The sequence below is a fragment of the Ictalurus punctatus genome, chromosome 21, assembly GCF_001660625.3.
Source record: "Ictalurus punctatus breed USDA103 chromosome 21, Coco_2.0, whole genome shotgun sequence".
Lineage (NCBI taxonomy): Eukaryota > Metazoa > Chordata > Actinopteri > Siluriformes > Ictaluridae > Ictalurus > Ictalurus punctatus.
Genome location: NC_030436.2, coordinates 15570724 through 15596046, shown reverse-complemented (window position 1 = coordinate 15596046; position 25323 = coordinate 15570724). Strand labels below are relative to the sequence as shown.

The 25323-nt window shown below is 39.3% G+C and overlaps 1 protein-coding gene across 3 annotated transcripts in view; it reads right to left on the bottom strand.

Moving 5' to 3' along the window:
• Nucleotides 1–25323, bottom strand: part of cdh4 (cadherin 4, type 1, R-cadherin (retinal)) — a 429819-nt gene that overhangs the window by 196576 nt on the left and 207920 nt on the right. For 2 of the 3 annotated variants that reach the window (XM_017451081.3, XM_017451082.3), the window contains exon 6: nucleotides 18813–18921. In XM_017451081.3, coding sequence (XP_017306570.1) covers nucleotides 18813–18921 — 109 coding nt within the window. Of the gene's footprint in view, nucleotides 1–18812; nucleotides 18922–21401; nucleotides 21657–25323 lie in introns of those variants that run through there. The other variant, XM_017451085.3, reaches the window with a different exon arrangement.

The window sequence follows — 25323 nt, the reverse complement described above, 5'->3', positions numbered from 1 at the left end:
TACACCCCCTTGAAAAGATGGATCTCAACATCAAATAGCAACTGCTGGAAAGAGGTCAAACATGCAGAAGATTCTGGAAAACCAAATAATGTGCAGGACCTGGAGGATTTTTCTGAAGAACAGTGGACAGTTTAACTGCTCCATCACAAAACATAAACACAGTCGTTGATCATCCGGGTAACGACACACAGTATTAAGAATCAAGTCTATGTACTGGCGTTGAACTGGTTCATTTATGTAAATTCAGTTATTAGTGTGTCTTGTGGACTATATGCAAACATTGGTTATTTGAAATAGTTTATTCAGTGCAGCACTAAATAAAGGACAAACAGCAATTTTTATGATCCCTCTTAGTTTAAATTATTAATATATATATATATTTTTGCAGATTCCGCAAGGGGTGTGTAAACTTATGAGCATAATTGTAAACATGTATACAGCATCAGGAAGATCCACGTTCACTGTATCTTACTGTTAGTGCTGTATAGTAACAGTAAAAGGTTACTATTCATTGAACTTCACAGCATGGCTACTTTTACTATCATAAAATTTCCCCAGACAACTTCACGCCTTAATCCTTCCTGCCAGTCCAATTTAATTTCCGAATAGAAAAAAAAAATCGTGATCGTCATCGAGTGTCATTTCTCATACCTCTGATTAATTTCTTGACACGTGCTCTGCAAAGATGACAAAACCAGCTTTATTTAGATTTTCCAGGTTAAGGGCTTGATGACAGGGAATCAGTTTGATAGTTAACAGAACATAAGAGACAAAAAGACAAACTCCTCCCTGCAGAAGAGATTCATATTTACCTTGTCAGAGAAAACACCAAGGGGATAAACTGAGGAATGAAAGTTGTCATGTTTCTTGGAACGATGATTCATGTTTTTATTTCCACTCGGAAAACAGATCATTTTGTTACACATGATGTATTTTACTTTGAAGTTGAATGGTGAGGTTTAGCCTGTAAATTTCTTCCTGATTTTTTTTTTAAAATAACTGTTAAACTTGATTTTGTGAAATAAGCTACAAACAATACATTCAATCATTCAAGTCTCATTCAAGTCAAATTCATTCTTCTAGTTCCCACATTCATATTGCTCACTGACAGGCCCAAGGGAGGGTCTTTGTCTCCTCAGGTGTGAATCACATCAATATTCATGATGATTCGCGCCACCTCGCGTACAGCCAATCTGACACTAAAAGTGTCTTACAAAAGTTAAACGACTATATTGTTTTGTATGAATTTGTGATCATGACGGTTTTCACATCATTATGTAGCAAAAACTCTAGGCTACAAGATCCAGATCTAGGCTAAAAGATCAAAGTTTTGTGAACAAATGTTTAGTATGTGTTATATGGCCCTATTTCAGTGACTTAAATGAATTTTTTCAAAAGCCACCCATAAACGTTATTTTCTCAAAAATACAAACATGTACATACACTGTTCAGATATTACTGTAGCCCTGTTTGTGCTGAATACAGTGTAATTAGATTTTACCCATTAATATGTTAATCAGCAACTGAAAAAACCCTGACAAATGTCAAGGCATGTCAAAACTTCTCCAGGGCCCAAAAACACCCTCAGGGCCCAGACGGTTAAACTGAGTGTTTATATCTAGATCTTAATCAGGAAACTATTTGGCCAGATTTTCTAAGACAAATATAGTATAGTTCTCCACTATATATGTTATAGGTCTCCACAAATGATATATGTGTGATATCAAGCCATATAGGAAAAATAAAAAGAACAGATTTGGAACTATCACGATCCTTTGGAAAACCATCAGAAGCTAACCATTTCTTCATTTATTTATTTATTTGAAGTCATTGCCTTTATGTAATGGTCTAGGCATCCATATAAATAGCAGACAGACAAAGAAGAGATCCGAGTCTTCAAAATGGCTTTTGATTTCACAGTTAAGTTAAAAAGCATTTTTGTAGTTGTCTATTGTCAATAATTGTATTACTATAATTATACATTCTTTGCCATACGGTCTTTTGTTTGTATAAAAGCTTTTGTTCCCATATAAGTAAGCAATAAAACACTTGGGGGTGTGCTGTAGTAGGACAATCGGGTGGTGGTGATGAGGCACGATGTGACGTAGAGTTCATTCTACCACTCCAAAGTTGACTATTTTCCTATAACAGCATGTGTTTTATTCTTCTTATAGTACAGTAGTTTGCAAATAATTACACACATATTTGAATCCCTTTATGTGAAGAAGCCCTGCGTTCCTATATAAATGTTCATTTACTAGAACATGAACATGTAAACCTTGAACATATAAACTTTAAACGTTAATGTATAAACCTTGCAGCGGAATTACTGTCAGAGTAGAAAATTGATGAATCACCTTCTCAGGTTTGAGCATTCAAATATGCTGTGGCATAACGCACTTGTATTTTAAGATCTTGTACTTGGGTAATAAAGCACTTCTGATATTTAAATACAGTTATTGATTGAGTAGGTTCTCTAACTGGTCCTTTCCTAGAAAGGTGTCAATAATTTTACTCAATATAACTACTGAGCGATTTACACAACACTAATATGCATGTATATCTGCATGCACCTGCAAATGTGTATGTGAATGTGTGTGTGTGTGTGTGTGAGTGTATGCTTGTGTAGCCTGGCAGCTTCAAAGCAGAGGAGTAAAGCTGTAGTAATACGTCTCCAGGACTCACAGCAGGAGAAAACTCCAGGTATTTTCCTGCAGAGCCAGGCGGAGAGGGTGAAAGAGACTACAGGCACAGCTGGGTGAGGCTTTCTGCTCTAACTTAAACACCTTCACAGACTGAGGCTTAGCGATGTGCGTGTGTGTGTGTGGGTGTGTGTGTGTGTGTGTGTGTGGTTGCAGCAGACAGGTAGTCTATTTCTCACTGTGACAGTGAAATATAAGAACTAAACTAAAGCAGGTGCTGCAAAATGCCACATTCAGGGGCGATTCGTGTTTCACATATAAACCATGGGTTTCACGTATAAACGCTAATCGCTTGCTTGATTTGTGGATTTTACGTGTACGGTAATGGAATGATGGAATGCTTATTTGACAGCTTTTCCGCTTTACACTCTTTACAGCATCATTAAATGCACATTGATCGCAGGAAGGAACAAACTGCTGAACAAACAAGCCTCTAATGTGAATTTCAATAGTTGAAATAGCTTGCTCAGAATTACGAGAGTGATGGTTTAAAATGCTATAAAAACCTCGCAGGCAGCATCATTTTACTTCTTCACTGTGAGAGCCTTCGGTATTTAAATACATTTAACCTTATTATCAGCAATCGAACAAGAGATTCATGGTAAATGTTTGTGTGATCCAGCGTTCAGTCCAAAAATAAAAGGCCGTTCTCAAGCCTACGGTAGTAAAATCTTTTCGATTTTGTTTTCTAATTCTAGAAAAAGATGTACGATTATGAAAAAATTACTGCTAATGTTTTATAGTTTTATACTTTTAAATTCTTGAAGCTGATTGGTCAGAAGGTGTTGAGTAATTAACAATTAATTAATATAGTTCTTTAAGTGGTATACGAGGAAGAAAGCGCTTTGAGGTTAAAATCCATTTATCACACAAGCTGAATGTGATTTAGATTAGTAAGGAAACTGAACATTACATGATGCTAATCTTTTTGCACTAACAGCATCACTTTGTCCTGATATTAAATATGGCTGTTAGCTGGTTTTGGCTCAAATCCATAAATTTTCAGTACTGCTTATGCCAACACATGTCTTTGGACGTGGGGAGGAAACCAGAATACCCAGAGGAAACCACAGAAGCACGGGGAGATCATGCAAGCGCCACACACACAGGGTGGAGGTGGGATTCAAACCCCCAACCCCAGAGGTGTGAGGCAAACATGCTAACCACTAAACCACCGTGCCCCCTGGCTCAAACATAAAAATATTAAAGACGCTCACAGCATGTAAAGACGAGATAGACACCACTGCTAGATTTATGCAATACACAAAGGCATCAAGGGAAGTTTCCGGATTTGATTGTGTTGCCAGATAAGCATGAATGCGAAGTCTTCAAAGCTATTTGGCTTCATGTTTCCGTCCGTGGACACACAGTCATTTGTGCAATGCAGGCCAGTCAAACGTTTATCATCTTGCCACACACACCATTTCACTTCATTTATATTCAAATCCCCCTGCTCACCTAAACATGTTATTTTCTTTCTTGACTTCATTTATGATTTCAAAAATAAACAAACAATTAAACAGCAGAAATGGTATACATCTTTACACAATGAAGTGCTCAATATAATGATATCATCATCTATACAAATAAATTAAACTAATCTTCAGAGGTAGGAGTTTATTTCCACCAATTTGCACCATATCATCCCCCAAATTGATGGGCTGCTTCTTATGTTATTTGAGTTTTAAACCCCAGCAGGTTTTTTTGGCTGTACAGCCTTCTACTGAGATCCAAAAAAAAAAAAAAAAATCACAAATTCACAAAAGACCATGGGTCTGGAAGGCTTACAAAAAAGAAAAATGGCAGCAATGATTAAACATTGGCATGCAAGAGCCATCTCGCCTCAACAAAAGATCTGCCAGTGTATAAAGTGAGTAAGAAAGTCCCTTTTTACTATTTCCTCTCTTCTTTTTCAGAAACACATTGCACCCCAGTATAAATGGTGAAACTATTAAAAAAAAAAAAAAAAAAAAAAAATTCAGGATTTGAGGATGATAATATAGCAAACAAATCCCTCAAGTACCATAATCTGCATTTACTGGAGTTCTGAGACAATTAGAAAGCAAATTTGTAAATACAAAACCTCAGATAGAACTTTATTATCATTCTGTAAGTTCACATGATCATCTATACGGCTGTTAAATTTCTTAATCTCATAAAATAACTGATTAATGTTAATAAACTCAGCAGAGAGCTTATTTCAAGCCTATTCACTTCAGATAATCACAATGTAAATGTCATTTGATAAGTTTTGATTTTTGGTGTATTTTCTAAGCTCCAGAATACAAAACCATCTAATGCAAAAGAAAAAAAAAATCATTGCAAAGCTTTAAACGAACTATATTAAAATACATTAGGACGTACTCTACATGTTTCCCTGAGACCACACAAACACGTCTTACAAGTCTGCTAGCTGACCTTCATTCAGTTACACTGCTTATTAAGCGCACTGCATGTTAGTTATTTTCTCCGTGGCTGAAGACTTTGTAATGCGCCAGAACATTTTACACTCTCACTTTTGATTACTCGCATGTAATAGATGTAGAACTTCTACAGCTAAAAGCTGTCTTCTCCTTAGGCTTGCCATACTAAGGCGTCCGTAAATAGCAGCTCCCAAATGTGGCACAACAGAAAAGCGTTTGCCCTATCTTCAAGAAATGGCAAGACTGAATCCCAAAAATCCAAATACCAAAGTCCGTGGCCAGTAGTCAAAGGAGTAGAATTGGCCCTGCTCTCTGGGTGGAAGGGATGACATACTCACTCTCCCCTGTTAGTCACAATGACACTAACTAATTGTGGGCGTCTCTGGGCTCATGTATGTGGAAGAGGGCAGATAGCGTCCTTCTTTGCATGACTCAAAAGAAGGAGGTGTTAGCCTTCAGTATCCCTGTTTGATAGGGGAGACCTGGCTAGTGGAAAGGAATTGGCAAGGACCAAGACAGGGAGAAAAATTGGGGGACAGGCCAAATATTTGGACCATTTGCTGGCACTTTTCCAGTGCTCACCCTGGATGATGATTGTTTGGCAGTACTTTCTAAAACAAAAACAAACAAAAAAAAACTTTATCTGTAAGATTAGAGATAGAGCCAGGAGGGGCGCAAACTCTTTATGGGTACAAGTGAACACCCCCAACCTCCCCAAAACCCACCACTGGTGCACACACATAGTCCAATAGACAATTAAACATTCTTTAACACAACTTGAAACAAAGTAAAACGTATTACTATATTCTTTACTATTCTCTAGGACTCACCATGATTTTTACTTGACACATCCAGCAATGACATAATTGAAATCCACCTGGTACTGTACAGTCTTTTAGCATTTTCTCCCTCTCCTTTAGTTTTCTCTAGCTGTCTTTCCATTTCTCACTGCCCGATTTACATTTCTGCATCACTGTATTTCTATTATATTAGCACGCCTTACTAAACTAATGGGTCCACAGGGTGACGTGATATGATTTGGTACCCAAGAGCAATGGGTTCAGTCAGCCAATTAAAGTGAGCAGCTATGGCTCCTGGATGATACAGGGCATTTTAATCACACATGCTTTTACAATTATTTCACAAACTGCCTTTATAAAAAAACAATACATTTTGAATCCTATCAACACTGGCACCCTTGTGGTCTGGGCCCAGGTCCAGTTACACCCCTTGTTGTGCAAAACCAGGATAATATTTTTCAAATATTACACCAAAAATGTATTTTAAAAAAATAACATTACAGAAGAATAAACTATCTCTCAGTGATGACTCATTTTGACCAAAACACCAGATACTACTCAGCTCACAATTTGTATCTTGGATATCCTTGAGCAAAGAAAGGCATACTAATACTGCTACTTAAAACAATTATTTATTTCTTCATACACTACAGAAATTCCATTTCATACCTCACAGCTGCTAAGACTTTTCAGTAATAGCAACTTCCTCTTGTCTATAATGAGAAGGGGGATAATATTTCTAGAACTGTCATTTAGCTGAAACACTCATAGATGGTGCCATGGCAAAGATGGAAACACACACAAAGAGCCAAATATAGAGAGTAAAAGAATGTGGTGCAGTGTTTGGTTTTATTAAAAATCAGCCACATACTGTATATAACACAGGGAGGAAAGAAGCCTCCATGACATAGGATTTCTATAATAATATACAGGGCCAGCCTATAAAGCCAATATAAATAACTAAATTAAAGATGTGGGTCATGAATCAGATGTAAACAATATCTGAATGATCCACAGTGTTCCCAAGGATTTGACATTTCTCCCCGCCAGAGAACAAATAAACGTCTATTTTGAGAATGTGGCCACCAGTCTGGTTTGAAGCGAATCAATAAATCTTCACAGCAGACAGAAAATGAGATATGAGTGATATCAGTCATGCGGGATTGAGGTACGCACACCACTATATGCAGATCCAGTCCAGAAACGGTCAAATGCTGTATGTTGGTGAAAACAGGCCCATGAGGAAGATATTAAAACGAATCCACTCCTCCATGTAAATCTTTCTCTCTTTCTTTCTCTCTCTCTCACTAATGAGGCATGTGACTGGTAGATGGATTACTAGGAGACTTTGTAATCCTTTAATTTCTCCATTTAGTATAATCAATTGCTGCCCAATCTGCCTGTTGCTAGCATCAATCAGGGTGAGCACTGCAAACTCTGGAGCTAATCTTGGCCTTTTGACCTGTATAAGAAATTAAGTTGTGTGTTTCTGTGTGTGTGTTTGCATGTCCTCTGTAAGACTGGGCATATTTGTCAGGTAATGCAACAAAACCTCTGTTCCCATTTCCTTTTTCCTGCTATAAAGTGGGAATGGATGAGATGCTGAGTAAAAACGAGTCTAGTAAACATACTGTTTTCGGGAAAATAATCAGCGACAGCTGTTTGGCGAATTATTGTTAACACTCAAAGATGATTACTGTCCAATAACAGGAGTTATCCCAAAGTGTTTTATTTCTCATAAACCACAGCTATTTACCAATGATTACAATTTCTCATTTTATTAGTAAATTACACATTGTACTTTTTATCCACTTATAATTACATTTAATCATGATTACACATTATATTTGTTAAACACGTTTTTTTTTATTTATCCTAACCTATATTTATTATTATGATTTGATTATGCAGACAGTCTGCTGTACAAGTCCATGTGTACGACCTGTTGCTATAAAGTAACATGTTACAACCAGTGCGTTAATGTTACAATCAGAGCCATGCCGTTATAGAAAAACAATTCATTCTTTCTGATTTGCTAATACAACGGCGCTCATATGTTTGGAAAATTAATCAACACCTTCTGATCAATCAGATTTGAGAATTCAAAGGCACTGTGGTATAAAGGGAGACACCAAGGTAACATGTTACAAATATAACACACCAAGTCTTATCATTCAACCACTCACAAGGATTTAGAAAACATCGGGGCCTACTGCATAGTCTCTGAAGGCTGTTTAAGATGGATGTGTTGCTTAAATAGAGCGAAGGTTTTGGAGAAAGGTTTAATTAAAACTGGGCCTCGGGGCTTGAGACAAGTACAGACTGCCAGGTTAGTAGAAATAAAAAATAAGTGAAATTGATTTTTACATTTTACATGCAGCTAGTTCGAGCCTGAGCTTGGATTACTGTCTGAGAAAAGTTTCCGATGTCATCTCCGTCATTGTGAGATCCTCTGGGTTCTCTGGTTTCCTCCCACCTCCTAAAAACAATCTGGTAGTTGGACTGGTGACTCTGGAATGTTCCTCCAAGCCAGTGTTCCAAGCCAGGATTAAACTTGAAGAATAAATCATTTTTACATCCAACACAAAGTAAACGTTTATCTACTGCACCTCGGCTACAGATGCAAAGCAACGGTATGCCGGGTGATCAGTGCACCTCTACACCGAGGAAGACGGAGCACTACAGATATTAATACCTCATAAAAAATTTACAACTCTAATTTTTCCCCGAGATGTTCTTTTCAGATTTGTTCTTCCTGAGATGTGATGGAACATCCTGTCCCTGGCGAGAAGAACAAACAGAACCAAAGCTTCTACTCAGGAAATGTTCACTTGTAATATAGTACATGCTTACTTATAGCCAATCCGCAGACCTCAAATATCTCCAAACTGATGACTGAGTCATGAATTCAGCCTTTGGTTCAATAAAACAGTCTTCTCTACGAAGGTCAAGATGGAAAAAGGGCAAGTGTCAAAACACACTATCCTCACACTGACAGGATGAGGAAGACCTCACTGCTCTCCTTCAAATGCTTATCATGAATATTGATTTTTTTATGGCCTCAACGCCATCAAAAAAAAAAAAATAGGTCAATCCCATTTTTATTAGGCTTTCTCACAGTGTGACAGTTTTATTTCCAGGTATTCTTCAGAATATACAGCCATTTTAAAATTATCAGGGGAATAGCCGAGTTGGTTTGGATGAGTTACGTTTGCTCATTAAGTGATTTCTGACAGGAGTTCCACAGGAGTTATAATATATCCATATAGTATGTGCTAGTATATACCTAAACCATCCAAAATACGCAGAGAAAATCAGTTGCAAGGAGCCACATCATGGAATTTACATTTATATTCTGATAAATACTGACGTGTGATCAATCTGATTGCATTTTCTCCTCAAGTGATAAAATTCGCTAGTAGGTCTACTATTGAGAAGCCAAATTGTGAACTTATACAGATTCCCAGCAATTATTTTTTTTCTTCTTCTTTGAATCCTTCATCTTTTTTTTTTGTTGGTAAAAGCACTATGCATCCACATAGATCAGCGTTTCCCGACCTTTTTTCAATCACGACAACCTTTGAAAATTTTCAAAAATGTGTGGTACCCTACACAAACACCAACGCTTGGCAGCCCACCTCAACCCGCCCCACACAAGCATTCAAATGAAAAGTACTTACTTTCAGTAGGAAACCTGAGCCTGAGATGATGCACACAGCCTATCAATTCTGGATGAGCGACAGATGAGAGACAGACACAAAGCTCCTGATCCACCGTTCTAAGATGTTCTCTGTACTTATTCTTGATGTGCGTCAGGCTAGAAAAGCACAGTTCGCACAAACAGGTTGTGGAAAAGGGCATCAGAACTGCAACAGCTGGATATTCTTTCTCCACAGTTATCTAAAAAATTGTCCAAAGCCATGTCTTGAAATTTAATTTTTAAACTGCGATCTTCCCTTAGGTCTGTGAGGTATTCTTGTACTTGCAGTGGCATGCCTTTCAAACTTTCCAGTCCTGCTGAACTTCAAGGATCAAGGACCCAGTCAAACTCGGCATAAGACTGAGCTGGAAAATAAAAGTTTAACCTCTTCTCTAGGACTTTCATATGCTAGGCGATAAAGCCCAGGGAGTTTGCTGTTTGTGTGTGCACTGCACAAGGGAAACATATGAGGTTGGCCCCGTTCAACAAAAGAATGCCAGAGAGCGAACTTGGACCTGAAGCCTCGCAATTTGTCGGTAGAAGTGAGAATATTTTAATTCTGCCTTGCGTTTTTGTTCTCACGTCACTGAGATGCTTAAAAACATCGGCGCGAGAAGCGAGTTTTGAACACCTTTTCAGGTCTGTAAATAACTCTGCATATCTTGAGTTTTCCTGGAAAACTTTAGCTGAAAAAAATAACAAAAAAAGCATAGTTTCCCAGTGTCTCCTGTATCACCGTAGCAAGGGGTCAAAATGGGACTAAATCTTACTTTCTAGCACTTGTGTAACTCAGATGTTTTCCATATTCTACTGTTTTTCTGTTATTACTACATGAATGAATGAAATCCAATGACTATAGCCAATCCAAGCACAGGAGTTCAGACAAAATTTGGCATATGAGACTGAATTATCAGAATATGAGTGGGGAAAAATAATACACATCACACAGATTTGCTATAGTAGGCTGGTGAAACAGTTAGAGATACTGTAATTGCAGAAAAAAGTGCTACGTTAGCTAAAATTATTGTGGTTTAATACCAGTTACAACTGGTCTACTATGTAATAATGCTAATACTAATACTAATGATACTACTATTTAGTAATAATAATAATAATAATAATATCACTCAGAAATAACATATAATCTGTAGGCTAGCATAGTTCACCATTTTAACTTCTGAGCCGCATGTGTTCCAATGCTTTAGCTTTATTGCACGTATTATTAGTTTAACTGAACCAACAGATTTCACATTATCTCTGTCCTGTTCAGTATTTCAGCTTTGGCAAATCTCAACATTTCCATCTGATCTGACTATTATAGCATGTGGTTGAAAAACGACATAGCTATATTGGGTTGTTTATGCACAAGGTTAAAATATATTCAACGAATAACACGTTGAACGTGCAGTTTCCTTGCTGTTTCTGACGATGAAATGATCTAGGAGCAACCTCAAGGATAGCAGCAATCATGATTTCCACGCTGTTCACGGCAAAGGGGATAAATATTTAATAGGACATGTGACCACACATTTAGATATATCTCCAGTCTAGATAGTTCACTGAAAGCTGTCTAGTCAGGGTGCATTATGTCAATTCTTTAACCAGCTTGTTAGCATTTGCACATCTTTTAGAGGTCATACTCCACCAAAAAAGAGACTCTAAAACAACAATTTGCTTGGCAACACAAAGACACAAATGCCGCCTTCTCCTCCTAAAGTCACTTGAGGTGAAAAAAACCCTTAACCCTCTTGTCTTGGTGCATGCTGGGAAAATAGAGCTGCCAGGAATGTCGTTCTAATGAGCAATGCCCAACAAGGGGCCCAGTCCATGTGAGGCGAGGCGAGGCTATACACAGAGATGTGTTGGATAATGAGGCTGTTCTCTGGCACTGGGTGCAGTACGATGGGGTGGAAACACAGAAAGGAGAGAAGAAGAAAAGGCGAGGGGACAGAAGGTCCTTCTCATCGATTGTTTCTTCTCACAAGTGGGATCTTGTATCTACTGTTGTAGAGCGAGAAGAAAGTGATGTTCTCTGGTACAACCCATGTGACTTTACTTTTAAGTAAGTGGCAAGTCGGGCTGAGGAATTTCAAATTTAAGAACGTCTATAAAGTCTAGCCAGCAATTCTGAGCTGCAGTTCCATTTGTTCAAAATAATAATAAAAAAAGTAACCCTATATAACCAAGTCAATATGTCTGTAAATGGGATTTCCTTTGTATTATTGCCTAAAGTTACTGACTTCCAAAGATGGTTTTAGTCTCAGAAGTGGGATCTTGTTTCTGCTCTAGTAGTTAGAAAGAATGTGATGCTCTTTGGTGGAGCCAAAATGGTTTTACTTTAAACTAAGCAGCAAGTCTAGCTCAGGAAGAACACAGAGAATAAGCCATATAAGAAAGTCAAGAAAGCTTAGGTATAGTATTTTCAACCTAGGGATGCACTGATACCATTTTATTTCTGACTGAATGCAAGTATTAGTATTTGTTTTTTGGTTTGTTTTGGTACTCAGTGATACAAAAATAAGAAACCTGTAGAACTGTGCAATTTTGATTACTCCTTTGTGCCACACGAAAATAAAACAAAGCCATGGAGTGATGTTGGTGAGCATTATTACGTTTACATGTAAAACAACTTGGACATCACCAAGGGAGCAAGTTTCTCTTGTGGAGTGAGGAACAGGTTGTGAATTATAAAAACTGAGCTGGATGGTGGATATTTTTGGTGATTCCAAAAATTCATCTTAATATCTTACTTGCCGGTTACACATTTCATTCAGGTTGAGTGGCTGACACTTTTGATCAAGTTTGAATAGAAAAGAAAATTCAGGTTAGAGCATAACCATTTTTCTTTGGCACAAGGCCTGCTGTTTTCTTCATTATTATCACAACCGAGGTAAATGTGTGAGAATGTGGTTCAACGTGGTAATTCACAGTAAATGTAAACTAATAGTAAATGAACATGAAAATTATTAAACTGAATTAAACATCTTAAAGGCAAACTTTTTTGTGATGGGTGCACGGTGGCTTAGTGGTTAGCACATTCGCCTCACACCTCCAGGGTGGTGGGTTCGTGGTTCCCACCATGGCCCTGTGTGTGCGGAGTTTGCATGTTCTCCCCGTGCTGCAGGGGTTTCCTCCGGGTACTCCGGTTTCCTCCCCCAGTCCAAAGACATGCATGGTGTTCTGATTGGCGTGTCCAAAGTGTCCATGATGTGTGAGTGTGTATGTGATTGTGTGCCCCGCGATGGATTGGCACCCTGTCCAGTTTGTACCCCGCCTTGTACCCCATGCTCCCTGGGATAGGCTCCAGGTTCCCTGTGACCCTGAAAAGGATAAGCAGTATAGAAGATGGATGGATGGGCTTTTTTGTGATTTTTTTGTCTCTTAATTTGTGATGCAACTTGCTGAGTTTGTGTTTTTTTTTTTTTTTTTTGCAGAAAACTAGATGAATTGGCGAAATCACAATTGCATGAAATTGTTTTGCCTGTTTTGATGTTTGTTGGTAAATGAGACCTGTTAGCTGTACTCATGTTCGACGCACGTGAATCAAAGAGGGCTTTAGCTGAATGCGCATCGTGATGACATCACATGACGCGTCTTGGCCCAAATGTGCAGAAACTCTGTGGTAATTTTTAAAAATAGCATGCTCTTATAACTATTGTGGCGCTTGCTTGATTTTCTGATAATTTCTGCGATCCCATAAGCCTATAACATACTCACTTGGGGACATCACAGAACTTTTCATTTAATTCTTTTTATTTTTCCCTGGTTTAAATGTTCACACTACATTAACACACTATATACGTAGTTGCCAGGAAAAACTAATTATCCGCTTACACTAGTAGACTCATTCTTTCTTTAATGTTAACTAATGTGATTTTGCTAGCTACCTTGGATTGACTAGGGTTGGAGTGCAGAAGAGTGGGTTTTCTTACACTTTAAAAACACACTTCTGTACAACTGTAAGTAAAGTACTCACTCACCTACTGTAGTCTGTTTTTTTTTTTTTTTTATCTAGCTATTGTTGGTTGCTGCTATGTGCTGCAAGAAATTTTATGTTTAAAATGTTCTATCATGTTATTGGTATTCTTGCATCCCTACTTCAAATCCAACAAGGAAGCCCAAGCAACCTACATACGTATCTGTTGATGATGTAAATGGTCTTCACCTTGAATTAACGACTACAGATATTGAACTTCATTCCCCAAGCACCACTGTAGCGCCTATCAAGAGGTTAAGGTGTGAAATGCATCACTGATGTTCTCCTGAATGTGTTCTGACAGTAGCCTTTAAGCGCTCCTCTCCAGGAGGAGGAAGTGCCGCTCAAAATCAATTTGTCCTAAAGTGACTATCAGTGTATCTCGTCCACAGTCTCGCTCTTGCTCTCTTTTAAACTCCAAAGGGGTATGATCCAGGTCTCCATACAGGTGAAGCTTTACACACCAGTGTGCAGTCACTGGAATATCATTTTTTTCATGGCTTATCACTACTCCGCGGGGCTCCGCAAGTCCCATGCATCAGTGCTCAGCATGTATCTGGTTAAAGATCCCATACGTTACGCGGAGAACTGTCATCATGATGAGAGCAGGTGTGCCATCAGGAAGCTGGATGTTTCTGAGTGGATTAAAGAAGCAAAACCAACCTAATGCTTCTGCAGTTGGTGTTACCAAGTACTGACACCCGATGATTAAGTAAGACTGCTTGCTTCACTGAGATAATAATGCTCATATTCATGGTTAATTAACTTATGGCATTTAAATTATTGAGATTTTCTTCTTTGTGTATATTTTCTAACAACAAAATAAGGCACATTTCCGAGACAATACATCCCAGCAGACAGATTGGGAAAATAAAGGGTAGGCTACAGTCTTATTGAAAAGAAGGAAGAGGAATAGAGAGGACAATATTATAGAGAATTTTAATAGGCGATAGCAAAATAGCTAGGGGATGTTTGTGCTGAGTCAACTTGAAGTTCATATGTTGGGAGTTGAAAATTTCATCTGATTTTCGTTTTTAAAAAACAAAACAAAATCAATCTAATCCTGTCCGCCTTGCAAGACATACTGTACATCTGAATCAGGTGAATCCTTGCGAAAGCAACCGTTAACATCAGCACTTTGACATCCCGACCCAGAAACACACCCACGGATATATTACACAAATGAAGGTCAACAGCTTGACAGGAACCGTGATGAGTCATTTCCAATTCTGTCCACATGGCTCAGCTTGGTCGCGCGTCCAATTCCTGTCTTTCACACATATGGTGGCTAATTAGCTCAAGCACACATACACAAAAACGAATTCACATCGCTTTTAAAGTACAGTATTTACAAATTCATCTTACTTCGCATATAAAATACATATGAAGAATTCAATCCCAAGCAATCATGAGTTTGTGCACACGTACATTACGGCCCCATACAAACCCTAAAAGGAGAAAACATATAGAAGAAAAAAGAAAGCAGGAGAAGAAATGTGCACAGGTTTTCAGCCTGTTTCCCTGCTCACACACCACCTGGCCCATTACTCTCCCCTGTGACGCTTCTGGGTTATGCAGCATTATTATCATCACAAGTTCGGTGATGACCCCCGTCCCGTATTAGCACTGCTCGGCCAAAAATATCACAAGCTCCTAGACATTAATCAAAACCCTCAGGTCTACAGCGCTGCAGCCTTAAACGACTGTTTAAGATTTATGAGTGTCTTTCTGAACAGTCAGCACGGTGATATTTGACACCAAACCTCTCTTCAGAGCTCCGTTCATGTTGAACAAAGAGAATATTTGAGTTCGAGGCCAGTGGCTCATAACATCTATAAAGTCTGTGTCCAAATACCAGATCCATTGTAAACAAAATAATAGATTATTTGGTATTCAGAAAGGCTCCAGCACATACCCCATTTTGCCTCTCATTTACTGTCTGGAATATATTCCATCAAACCAATTGAACCAGAATCAATGGCGGCGCCAACACTGTTCATGGAGAAGCAAAGATTTGTCCTTTACAGGAAAATATTGAAACATATGGCTCATCCACGACGACTACAAAGTAACCATCATCTTCCCTGATGAACATTGAAAGAAGATTCAGCTTTGAATTAGACCAGAGTTTAGATCTGGTGTTTCTCAAATGATGGATAAGATTCAAATCCGGATAAATGATCCTGGTACCGATGAAATTAGCTCGTTTCATTTTGCATGTGCTACTGTATGTATAGGTGTCAAATTAAAAGAAAAACCAACAGGGGGCATTTTGCTTTCATGGTTCTGCTCCACTTGTCACCTTAAAGAGAAGCGACACTTCAAATCAATACAAAGTCCTTCTGACTGATCACCTTTACCCTAACATGAAACGTTTCTATTCTGATGGGTGCGTGGTCTCTTCCAGGATAACCCCGCCTCCAGTCACAGGACACGGGGGCTCACTGAATGATTTGATGAGAGTGAAAATGATGTACAACACATGCTATGGCTTTTGCAATCACCAGACCTCAACCCAATTGAAAACCTGTGGCAGATTTAGGACTATGATTTGAGCTGATTCTAAGCTGTTCTGTCGGCTCATGGTGGCCAAAAACACAACAAAGTAATTTATGTTGGTTTTTTCCCCTACTGGAATAACTATCCAGGTACTCATTATGCACTTTCTCCACATGAGGAAAAAATGAATGAAAAGGATGAATGAAAATGATGTAAATCATATATGTGATGTATCTTGGTGTGGGTTACACCAAGGGTTAGGGTTCACAAAAAGTCTCTGCTCTCATGGACGTCAAACAACTGCAAACACAACACAAAAAATCTTTGTTAAATATAGGTGTGCAATAATTAATGGCACACCTGTGAATTATATGTGAAGTATATTCCCATATTTGTTTTAGTACACCTGGGCGACCAGGAATAAGAAATTGTTCAACCATGACTTCCTGGTCCACAGGGGTAAAAATATGAGGTAACACATAGGCCAAATTCCCTTGGTCATTCATAACAATGGGTAAGACCAAGGAATATAGCTGTGATGTGCGGCAGGGATCGGGTTCTATGGTCAGATGAAACCAAAATAGAGGATAAATGGCATCATGGACTCTATCAAATATCAACAGATATTAAATGAACACCTGACTGTCTTTGCCAGAAAGATTAAAATGGGCCGTGGTTGGATCTTCCAGCAGGACAGTGATCCAAAACATACATCAAAAATAACACAAAAATGGTTTACTGACCACAAAATCAAGGTCCTGCCATGGCCATCCCAGTCCCCTGACCTGAACCCCATAGAAAACCTGTGGGGTGAACTGAAGAGGAAAGCCCACCAGCATGGACCTCGAAATTTGAATGATCTGAGAGATGCCTCATCAGGTATTATAGGAGAAGACTCAGAGCTGTTATCTTGGCAAAGGGAGTGTGTATATCTTTGTGTTATCTAGCACAAAGTATTGACTAAAAGGGTGCCAGTAATTGTTGCACAACTATATTTAACAAATATATATTTTTATAAACCTGTGTTGTGTTTGCAGTTGTTTGATATCCATGACAGCAGAGTATTTTTGTGAATTTTTCTGAACAAAAGATCAAAAGCTTAAACAATAAAGACAATTTTTCACAGCCTTCTTTGCTCATATTTACCAAAGGTGCCAATATTAGTGGAGGGCCTGGACTGACCAGCAAATAATTATAATCAATCAATTGCCACTGAGCTCAAACAAAGTTGACTAATCCAGTGAGGATTTCACTCCTACAAACAGATGAGCAGTTACAACGTAAAGCAGACAGGCTGAAATTTTTTCTCGATCTTTTCAGCAAACTTGTGTCCACATGTTTCTGAAGGGCAGGGCAAACCAAACCCAAATGCCCAACAGATTTCAGAACAAACTAAATTACCATGCTTTGTGACACCCTCAAAGAGGTGTCAGTGGTGAAAGCTTGCCTCCTAAGCACGGCATGTGCTAAATCTTCCAGTAATGCAGCTCAGCCATTGCAGCGTGTCGGCTACCACAGACACACACCCTAACTCTTCCTCCTTTTGTAGGGCACCATTTTTTCTTCCTCTTTTTCACAGGGCACTATTGCTTTCGTCCTATTTTAATAGCTAGTCTTATCTGACTTAACTCATGGACTTCGTTTTGGATTCATGAACAGAAAACAATCACAGTTCACAAAATTCCCGTGCGAAATTGAAACGCTTTAAACTTGACAGAGTAATCGTTATATACATTTCTGAAGCTGATCAGTCAAGGTTTACGTGATACCTCATCATCATATACGGATATGTGCACAAATTCAGGAGCTCTTCTAGGATACGAACTAGCTGGAATTTCAAAAACAACACATTTCTGGTGTAAATGCTCCAGTGAACAATTTACAAATGAATTTATTCACATACGGTTTGATAAATGAGGCCCATTGAGCAGACTTTCAGTAAAGGTGACAATTACTAAAGCTTTTGCTGGGTGTTTAATATTTATGTTCATTAATTCTCTATTTAGTCTTGGTGAAAAGAAAGCAGAAGAACAGCGCAACAGTATTACATTCATAACACGCTGGATGAGGGAGAACGGAATGAAGGAGGGGGATTCGCCAGCAAATTTACTCAGCAAGAGACGAACGGAAGATTTCATTTTCCCCGACTATAGACAGCCACGCTGCTCAACTGATCATTTAATGTTGATTACATTTTTTTTTTTTTTATGGAGCCTCATTTGGTCTGATAATGTAATGATAGAAGAATCCTTGTGTTAATTGTAAACGGTACAAAAGCTAGACTTTATTGGTTGCTTTATATAAGCGCAGACTGATGTCCTCAATAATAGCACAAGCATATCATATTCCTGTAGATCAGCCCAAACGATTTTGCGTCTGCCTCAGAATGCATGTGTGCGCCGCATGTGTGTGGAATCATCAGCTGAGAGTTCTGTCAGCCCTGCCAGAAAAATGGCACTGTTTATGAACAACATATGCACATTATGCAGTGTGCTCAGAGTGAATGATTTCACAATAGCTTTAAGTGGATGCCAGTGTAAGGCAGAGAGAGAAAGAGAGAGAGAGAGAGAGAAGCAGAAAGAGGGAAAGGCAGAAAGAGAAAAGGCATCCATGTGTGAAGAAAACAGACCTGTTGCAGAAAGCTCTGTGGGCAAAACCAAAGAACACCCACACAAGCAAACCTGACTCATTAAACACACTGCAGGCTCTTACCTTTGACAATGCTCTGGCCCTGCAGCTGCTCCCGTGGGATAAAGACGGTGTAGAAGTTCTGGGAGAATCCGGGTCTGCATGGATCCACCGTCGGGCCTCCAGCATTCCCCTGGGGATAGATGAGAGTAAAGGAAAAATCCACCCTGAACAGATTTATAATTAACGCGTGTTCTTTAGTAGCGTCGAAAAGATTTCTTTTGGAATTTCATATACTTTTTTCATTCTTGTTACTGGTTTCCTGTATTACCCACAATGCTAGTGAAAGTGGTGCCGGTGAAAATAGCCCTTGCTTTGTCCCTACCAAAAGAGACGGATGCAGAGTCAGGTTCAGTCTTTCACTCTGTCCAGCTTTCTCTCAATTCCTCATCGGTACACTCTGCTGAAACTGATCCGCTTCCAAAAATGTCATGCTAGGACAAACTCACAGCCATCGTACTCGTCATCTTGTAGATAGCTATCTACTGGAGTTGGATTTCTGCTGCAGTGCAGTCCAACGTTCGCAGTATCCACTACTTCTACGTTGGATTTCTCATTACTATTACACTGAAAAGAGCAAAACCTTGGTGTCATCCTTACGTTTGAGATTGGTTACGTTTTCTCTCCAACTAAATACCAGCGTAACAGCGTTAGCAATGTCACCATACGACATTCTCATGGAAATAACAAACAAACAGTACAACAACCGGCAAATCACGAGACTCATACTCACTAAACAATACACATATAGATTTATTTAACGTGATCTCAAGTCGGTGCTTCCTTTAATATGAAGGTGTCTCCCTTCCTATCCATACTCTATCAGACTGTCATGTTACAGCGATCTATAATTAACCAAGAGACAGCTCTATGTGCCTAGATAATTGTTACAGTACATTTGAATGGTGCTGGCATTTTCTGACTCAATTTTCATATCTGAAAGATTACACATTGTGGGGAAAAAAATGTTAAATGTTTTTTTTTTTTTTTTTTTTTATCTCACTGGCATTTTACTTGAATTGTAAAATGATGGATTGCCACATGACACAGGTAAAGGTCCAAGAATGGAATCCAATCACTGAGCCTTTAAATCACATGCCTACAAATTTCACACCAAGATATAGCCTTGTCAGCATCATTATCCGTGTCTGCTATAAAACGGTGAGAACCGACAGGGATCCTTAAAGAGGCAGCCTTACTGCAGTCTCTGCCAACCTCGAGCAACAATGCATGCGTAAGCAGAGCAACCAAAGGCCAGCGTGCTCAAAAAAGGAATGCACTCGTGGCACCGAGCCATGATCGCGTACCAAGCTGGTGGTGCAAATCCCTCTTCAGGAACATTAACAGATGCTCCTTTGTGTAGGACGATCAACATTGGCAAGCAAGGAGTCAAGTAAAGTAAATCAGCATGTCTTGCAGTTGTGGAAGTCAACATCAGTATACTCTCAGGAATTCAGGTACTAAAATATTGTACCATGTCACTGGTATGGCACTATGAAGCATACCTCTTAAAATAAAGCTTAATTGGACCAATCGTGTACCTTACCTTACTTATAAATGAATAAAGATACAGTAAAGAACAACAAGGAAAAGTACAGTTACCAATGTTTCTGAGGAATACACAGTCGACTTTTGCAGGACAGGGTGTGTAGGTGTGTATGCTTACACTTGTGTGTGAACAACTCTCACTGTCTTTTCGTACAGGTTATTCAACACAGATCACCTTTTAAATGAAATCATGACGGCTACCGTAAGGAACTGCTCGATCAACCCACTGATCCAGCAATCTACAAATCTGTCAGTGGTTCTCACGTTCCTCTTTACCAGACCACAGAATAAAGGAAATGATGCCTGTAACTGCCAGCCAGCCACCGTGCATCTCAACATACTTCATGTGCTGCATCTTTCCATACGGCTTCATCGGCACGTAACTTCTTATCAGCATCATTTGAATGCATTGAACGTTACTTAAACATTGCTGAACAAGGGATCTCGTGCTGTGCTTGCATTTTCTACAATGAAGCTCCATGTCATTCAAATCAAGCCCTATCACTACAACCCTAAAATTAAGAACCACTGGAGGCATGCATGCATAGCACGCAGGATAATCAGCAGCCTAAATGCAACATTTTTTTATATATATATGCATGCACTGCACTAAGAGCTTACACAGCATGCAGAGAGAGAGAGAGAGAGAGAGAGAGAGAGAGAGAGAGAGCGAGCCCGAGAGAGCGCGCTCATCGCCGCATCCTCTGCACTGGGGATATGAAGGAGGGGAAAAGTGCAGGAGCATCGCATCCTTGTACTGCAGCTCAATCACACGCGCACACACACACGCGCGCGCACGCATGTTTTGTTTGTATGTTTGCTGTATGATCCAGTAAACATGCGCATCTGTCACGTTCTTGCAAACTAGTTTACTCATTTACACAGAAGCCGCATTGGATGCACTTGCAAACATACTCGTTTAAAATAAAAATAAAAAATACATAAATAATTTTTTTTTTTTTTAAAAACGTCAATAAATAAACACAAATAAAACTAAAGTAAGTCTGGGGTTAACTGCACGAGCGCACCTGAACTTCAGTAATGTCTGATTGCATTCAGTCTTACCAGTGAGCTTTTCAGGGCTAAAGCGCACGCCAGAGGAAGAACGAAGCCGACTTTCATTTTCGGCACCGACTCAAGCAGTTCCTCTCTAACCGCCGGTAATTCCTCCGTTAAGATTTGTGAAAGAGATGGAAAGAGAGTCGCGTTGTGGCTCGTCTCGCGCTCCGACTGCAGGTGGAGTAACGGAAAAGCGCTGTTCAACTCAGCATCACCGCGACACCCCTCCTACTGAAGAGCGCACATGGGGAAGAGGGATATGGAAAGCCAAAGAGGCCACGAGTTCTCTAGACAGGGAGAATGTAATGAGGCAGGGCCATTTCTGAACCTTTGGAGACCCTAAGCAACTTACTCAGAGTTGCACTACACACACACACACAAACACACCAATCATAATTTAAATGTAAAAGTAAACAGAATTAATAATGTCATCATCTTGGATGAAGGAATCCCTCATTCATTGTGTTGGATGGGGAATGTATATATGCTGTACTTAAACTGTATACAGTATATAATCCAGAGGTCTTTCATTTTCAATCCACAAATGGCCAACGTGGCTGCACGCTTTTATTCCAACCAGGAAGGGGTCGCACCTGATTCCACTTGTTTAATCAGTTTATCTTGCTGTGCGTCTCAATCACCTCCATATTTTGTGAATCAGTATACGAGTACACGAGTCAGGGTGCTGGTAAGGATTGTGGGTACACGTTAGGACACCGATGATTCAATTTCCGGTGAAATGACTACAAACTCGCGTCGTAAAACGTCAGTGCTGGTGTTTATCAACAACAGAGCTGAGATCTTTCTGACGTTATAGGTAATGATTTTTTTTAGCTTAATGAAATGCGCTTCTGTCATGGTAAGTCAAGCAGGATCGTAGTGGGTTTTTTAAACTCATTAAACACTTAAAAGTCGTTAGACTCAAACAAACCGTATATATGCACTGCAATATAAACAAACACTTTTCTATCCATGCATCTTCTATACCACTTTATCCTTTTCAGGGTCACGGGGTACCTGGAGCCTATCCCAGGGAGCATCAGGCACAAGGGGTACACCCTGGACAGGGTGCCAATCCATCATAGTGCACAATCACATACACATTCACACACCCATTCATACACTACGGACACTTTGAACATGCCAATCAGCCTACAATGCATGTCTTTGGACTGGGGGAGGAAGCCGGAGTACTTGGAGGAAACCCCCGCAGCTCGGGCAGAACATACAAACTCCGCACACACATGGCCCCGGTGGGAATCAAACCCCTGACCCTGGAGGTGTGAGGCTAACGTGCTAACCACTAAGTCACCGTGCGCCAAACAAACACTTTTATACACTGCAAATTTGCATAAAGTTGCATTTTTCCCAACTTTAAAAGTCACTGGACATGCCCATATCTCATCGTCAATGGTCACTGTCGCTCATGTCGCCGGAAGTCACCAGCTCTCATTGAAAATGAGTGGTCTCCGGTTGCTTTGACGCTGCGAGTCACTGTATGTGTGAATGCACCTTAAGACTGAAGACCCCTGATATACTCTATATGCCCATATACTATAGTTGCATGAAGACTTGATCTGCCAAGAGTGAAACAGAAGTGGCCTGCCATGAGCCCTGATCTCACACCCACTGAACACCTTTAGGATGAATCAGAATACTGACTACATGCCAGGCCTTCTCACTGTCTGATTTCACTAATCCCTTTGTGGGTGAATGGACAAAACCCCACAGTCAGGTTCCAAAATCTAGTGGAAAGCCTTAACAGAATAGTGTATTTGAATCTCTGCTTGGGAAATACTACATATTGTAGTAATCTGCTTATTGCAATACAGTGCCCTCCACTAATATTTGCCCCCTTGGTAAATATGAGCAAAGAAGGCTGTGAAAAATGGTCTTTATTGTTTAACACTTTGATCTTTTGTTTAAAAAAATGACAAAAATACTCTGCTCACATGTATATCAAACAACTGCAAACAAAATGCAGGTTTATCCAAAAAAAAAATCTTTGTTAAATATAGATGTGCAACAATTACTGGCACCCCTATGAATTCATATGAGAAAGATATATATGAAATATATCCCCATTAATATTTTCCATTTTTAAATGTACACCTGGGTGACTAGGAACAGGAAATTGTTTAACCATGACTTCCTGTTTCACAGGGTTATAAACATGAGGTAACACATAGGCCAAATTTCCGTGGTCATTCATAACAATGGGTAAGACCAAGGAATATAATAATGATAACACGTTTAATTTATATAGCTCCTTTCCAGAGCTTAAGGATGCTTTACAATACAATGATACATAAACAATGAACAATCATGGACAAACACACAATGTGAAAAACAAAGAGCAACAAAAAACACAGAAAAGAAATACACAGTACAGTCACTGAGAAAATGCATTATAACAAATTAGGACAGATAACACTGAGAAAACAGATATGTTTTTAATTAGGATTTGAACTCAGAGATGTATGTGATGCTGCAAAGAGTGAGAGGGAGAGAATTCCAGATATTAGGTCCTACAACACTGAAAGACCTGCCACCTATGGTTGCGAGAAGAAATCTAGGGACAGAGAGAAGTCCGAGCCCAGAGGACCTGAGAGGACGGGTCGGGTTGTAGGGGAGAAGCAGTGCACTAAGATAGAAAGGTGCCAAACCGTGAAGTGAGTTAAATGTGAGCAGGATTATTTTATATTTAATGCGAAATGAAACCGGTAGCCGATGCAGTTCAGACAGGATTGGAGTAATGTGAGCTGAGCGCTTGGTATGTGTGAGAAGTATAGCCGCAGAGTTTTTAATATATTCCAACCTAGCAATAGAATTAGCAGGTAGACCATTGCAGTAGTCAAGTCGTCAGGAAATGTGATGTGCGGCAAAAGGTTGTTGAGCTTCACAAAATGGGAAGTGGCTATAAGAAAATAGCACAAGCATTGAAAATTGTTTCACAGTCTTCTTTGCTCATATTTACCAAGGGTGAAAATATTAGTTGAGAGCACCTTAGCACTAAAATACTTCCTGTTAACCTACAGTAACCTTGCTAACATGACTGGGGGAAATTATCTAGTTATGTGTAGTCAGATTGAATTTGGCTTAAATATGTACCTGCATCACATTCAGTTGGCTTCAAAGCATTAATCTACTCAGCATGATGAAATGTTATTTATGTAATTTAGTTAAGAAAATTGAAGTTTCTATAATAGAAACGTCAGTTAACTTAACTAAATTGGGTAACTAACATAAGTAATGTAAGTAACGCTTCATCATGCTACAGTAAGTAGCCTCAAACATGAATAGTAAAGTGCTGGGTTTTTTCTGTATATTTATTTTAAAAATCATGAGGCCCCTTGGTTGTCACCAAGGGTCTAAGTGACTGCTTATGCTGCTTATAGCAGGAAACGGCCCTGGTACTGGTGACACTGCAGGGTAATAACTACTGGAGTGAAAAGTGTTGACAATTATAGGGGCTCACATTCCATCAGAGGCCCTACAAAGGGCCATTGCTGTGACTGAATTGCTGTATGCATAATACTCTAAATCAGGGGTCAGCAGTATTATCCACAAAGGGCCAGTGTGGCTAGCAGGCTTTTGTTCCAAACAAGCAGGAACCACACAGGATAATGATTGAAAGCAAAGATGACTGATTAACAGGTGGAATAGCTGGAATAAAAAACATGCGCCACCAACCAATAACACCCAACCACTTGCAGTGTTTAATGATAAATTGTGGATGTAAACTTCTGCAGTGTCTACATCTTATCTAAAACTGACAACGGGGCGCTTCTTTTTTTCCCAAGTGTCTGGTAGTTATCATAAAACCCTATATATACTGTACCCACACTTAATCCTGTTCCCTGGCATTATTAAGCCATGGACATGATTTTACTATCTCATTCCCATGTCTTTAGGATCTTGTTCCTAT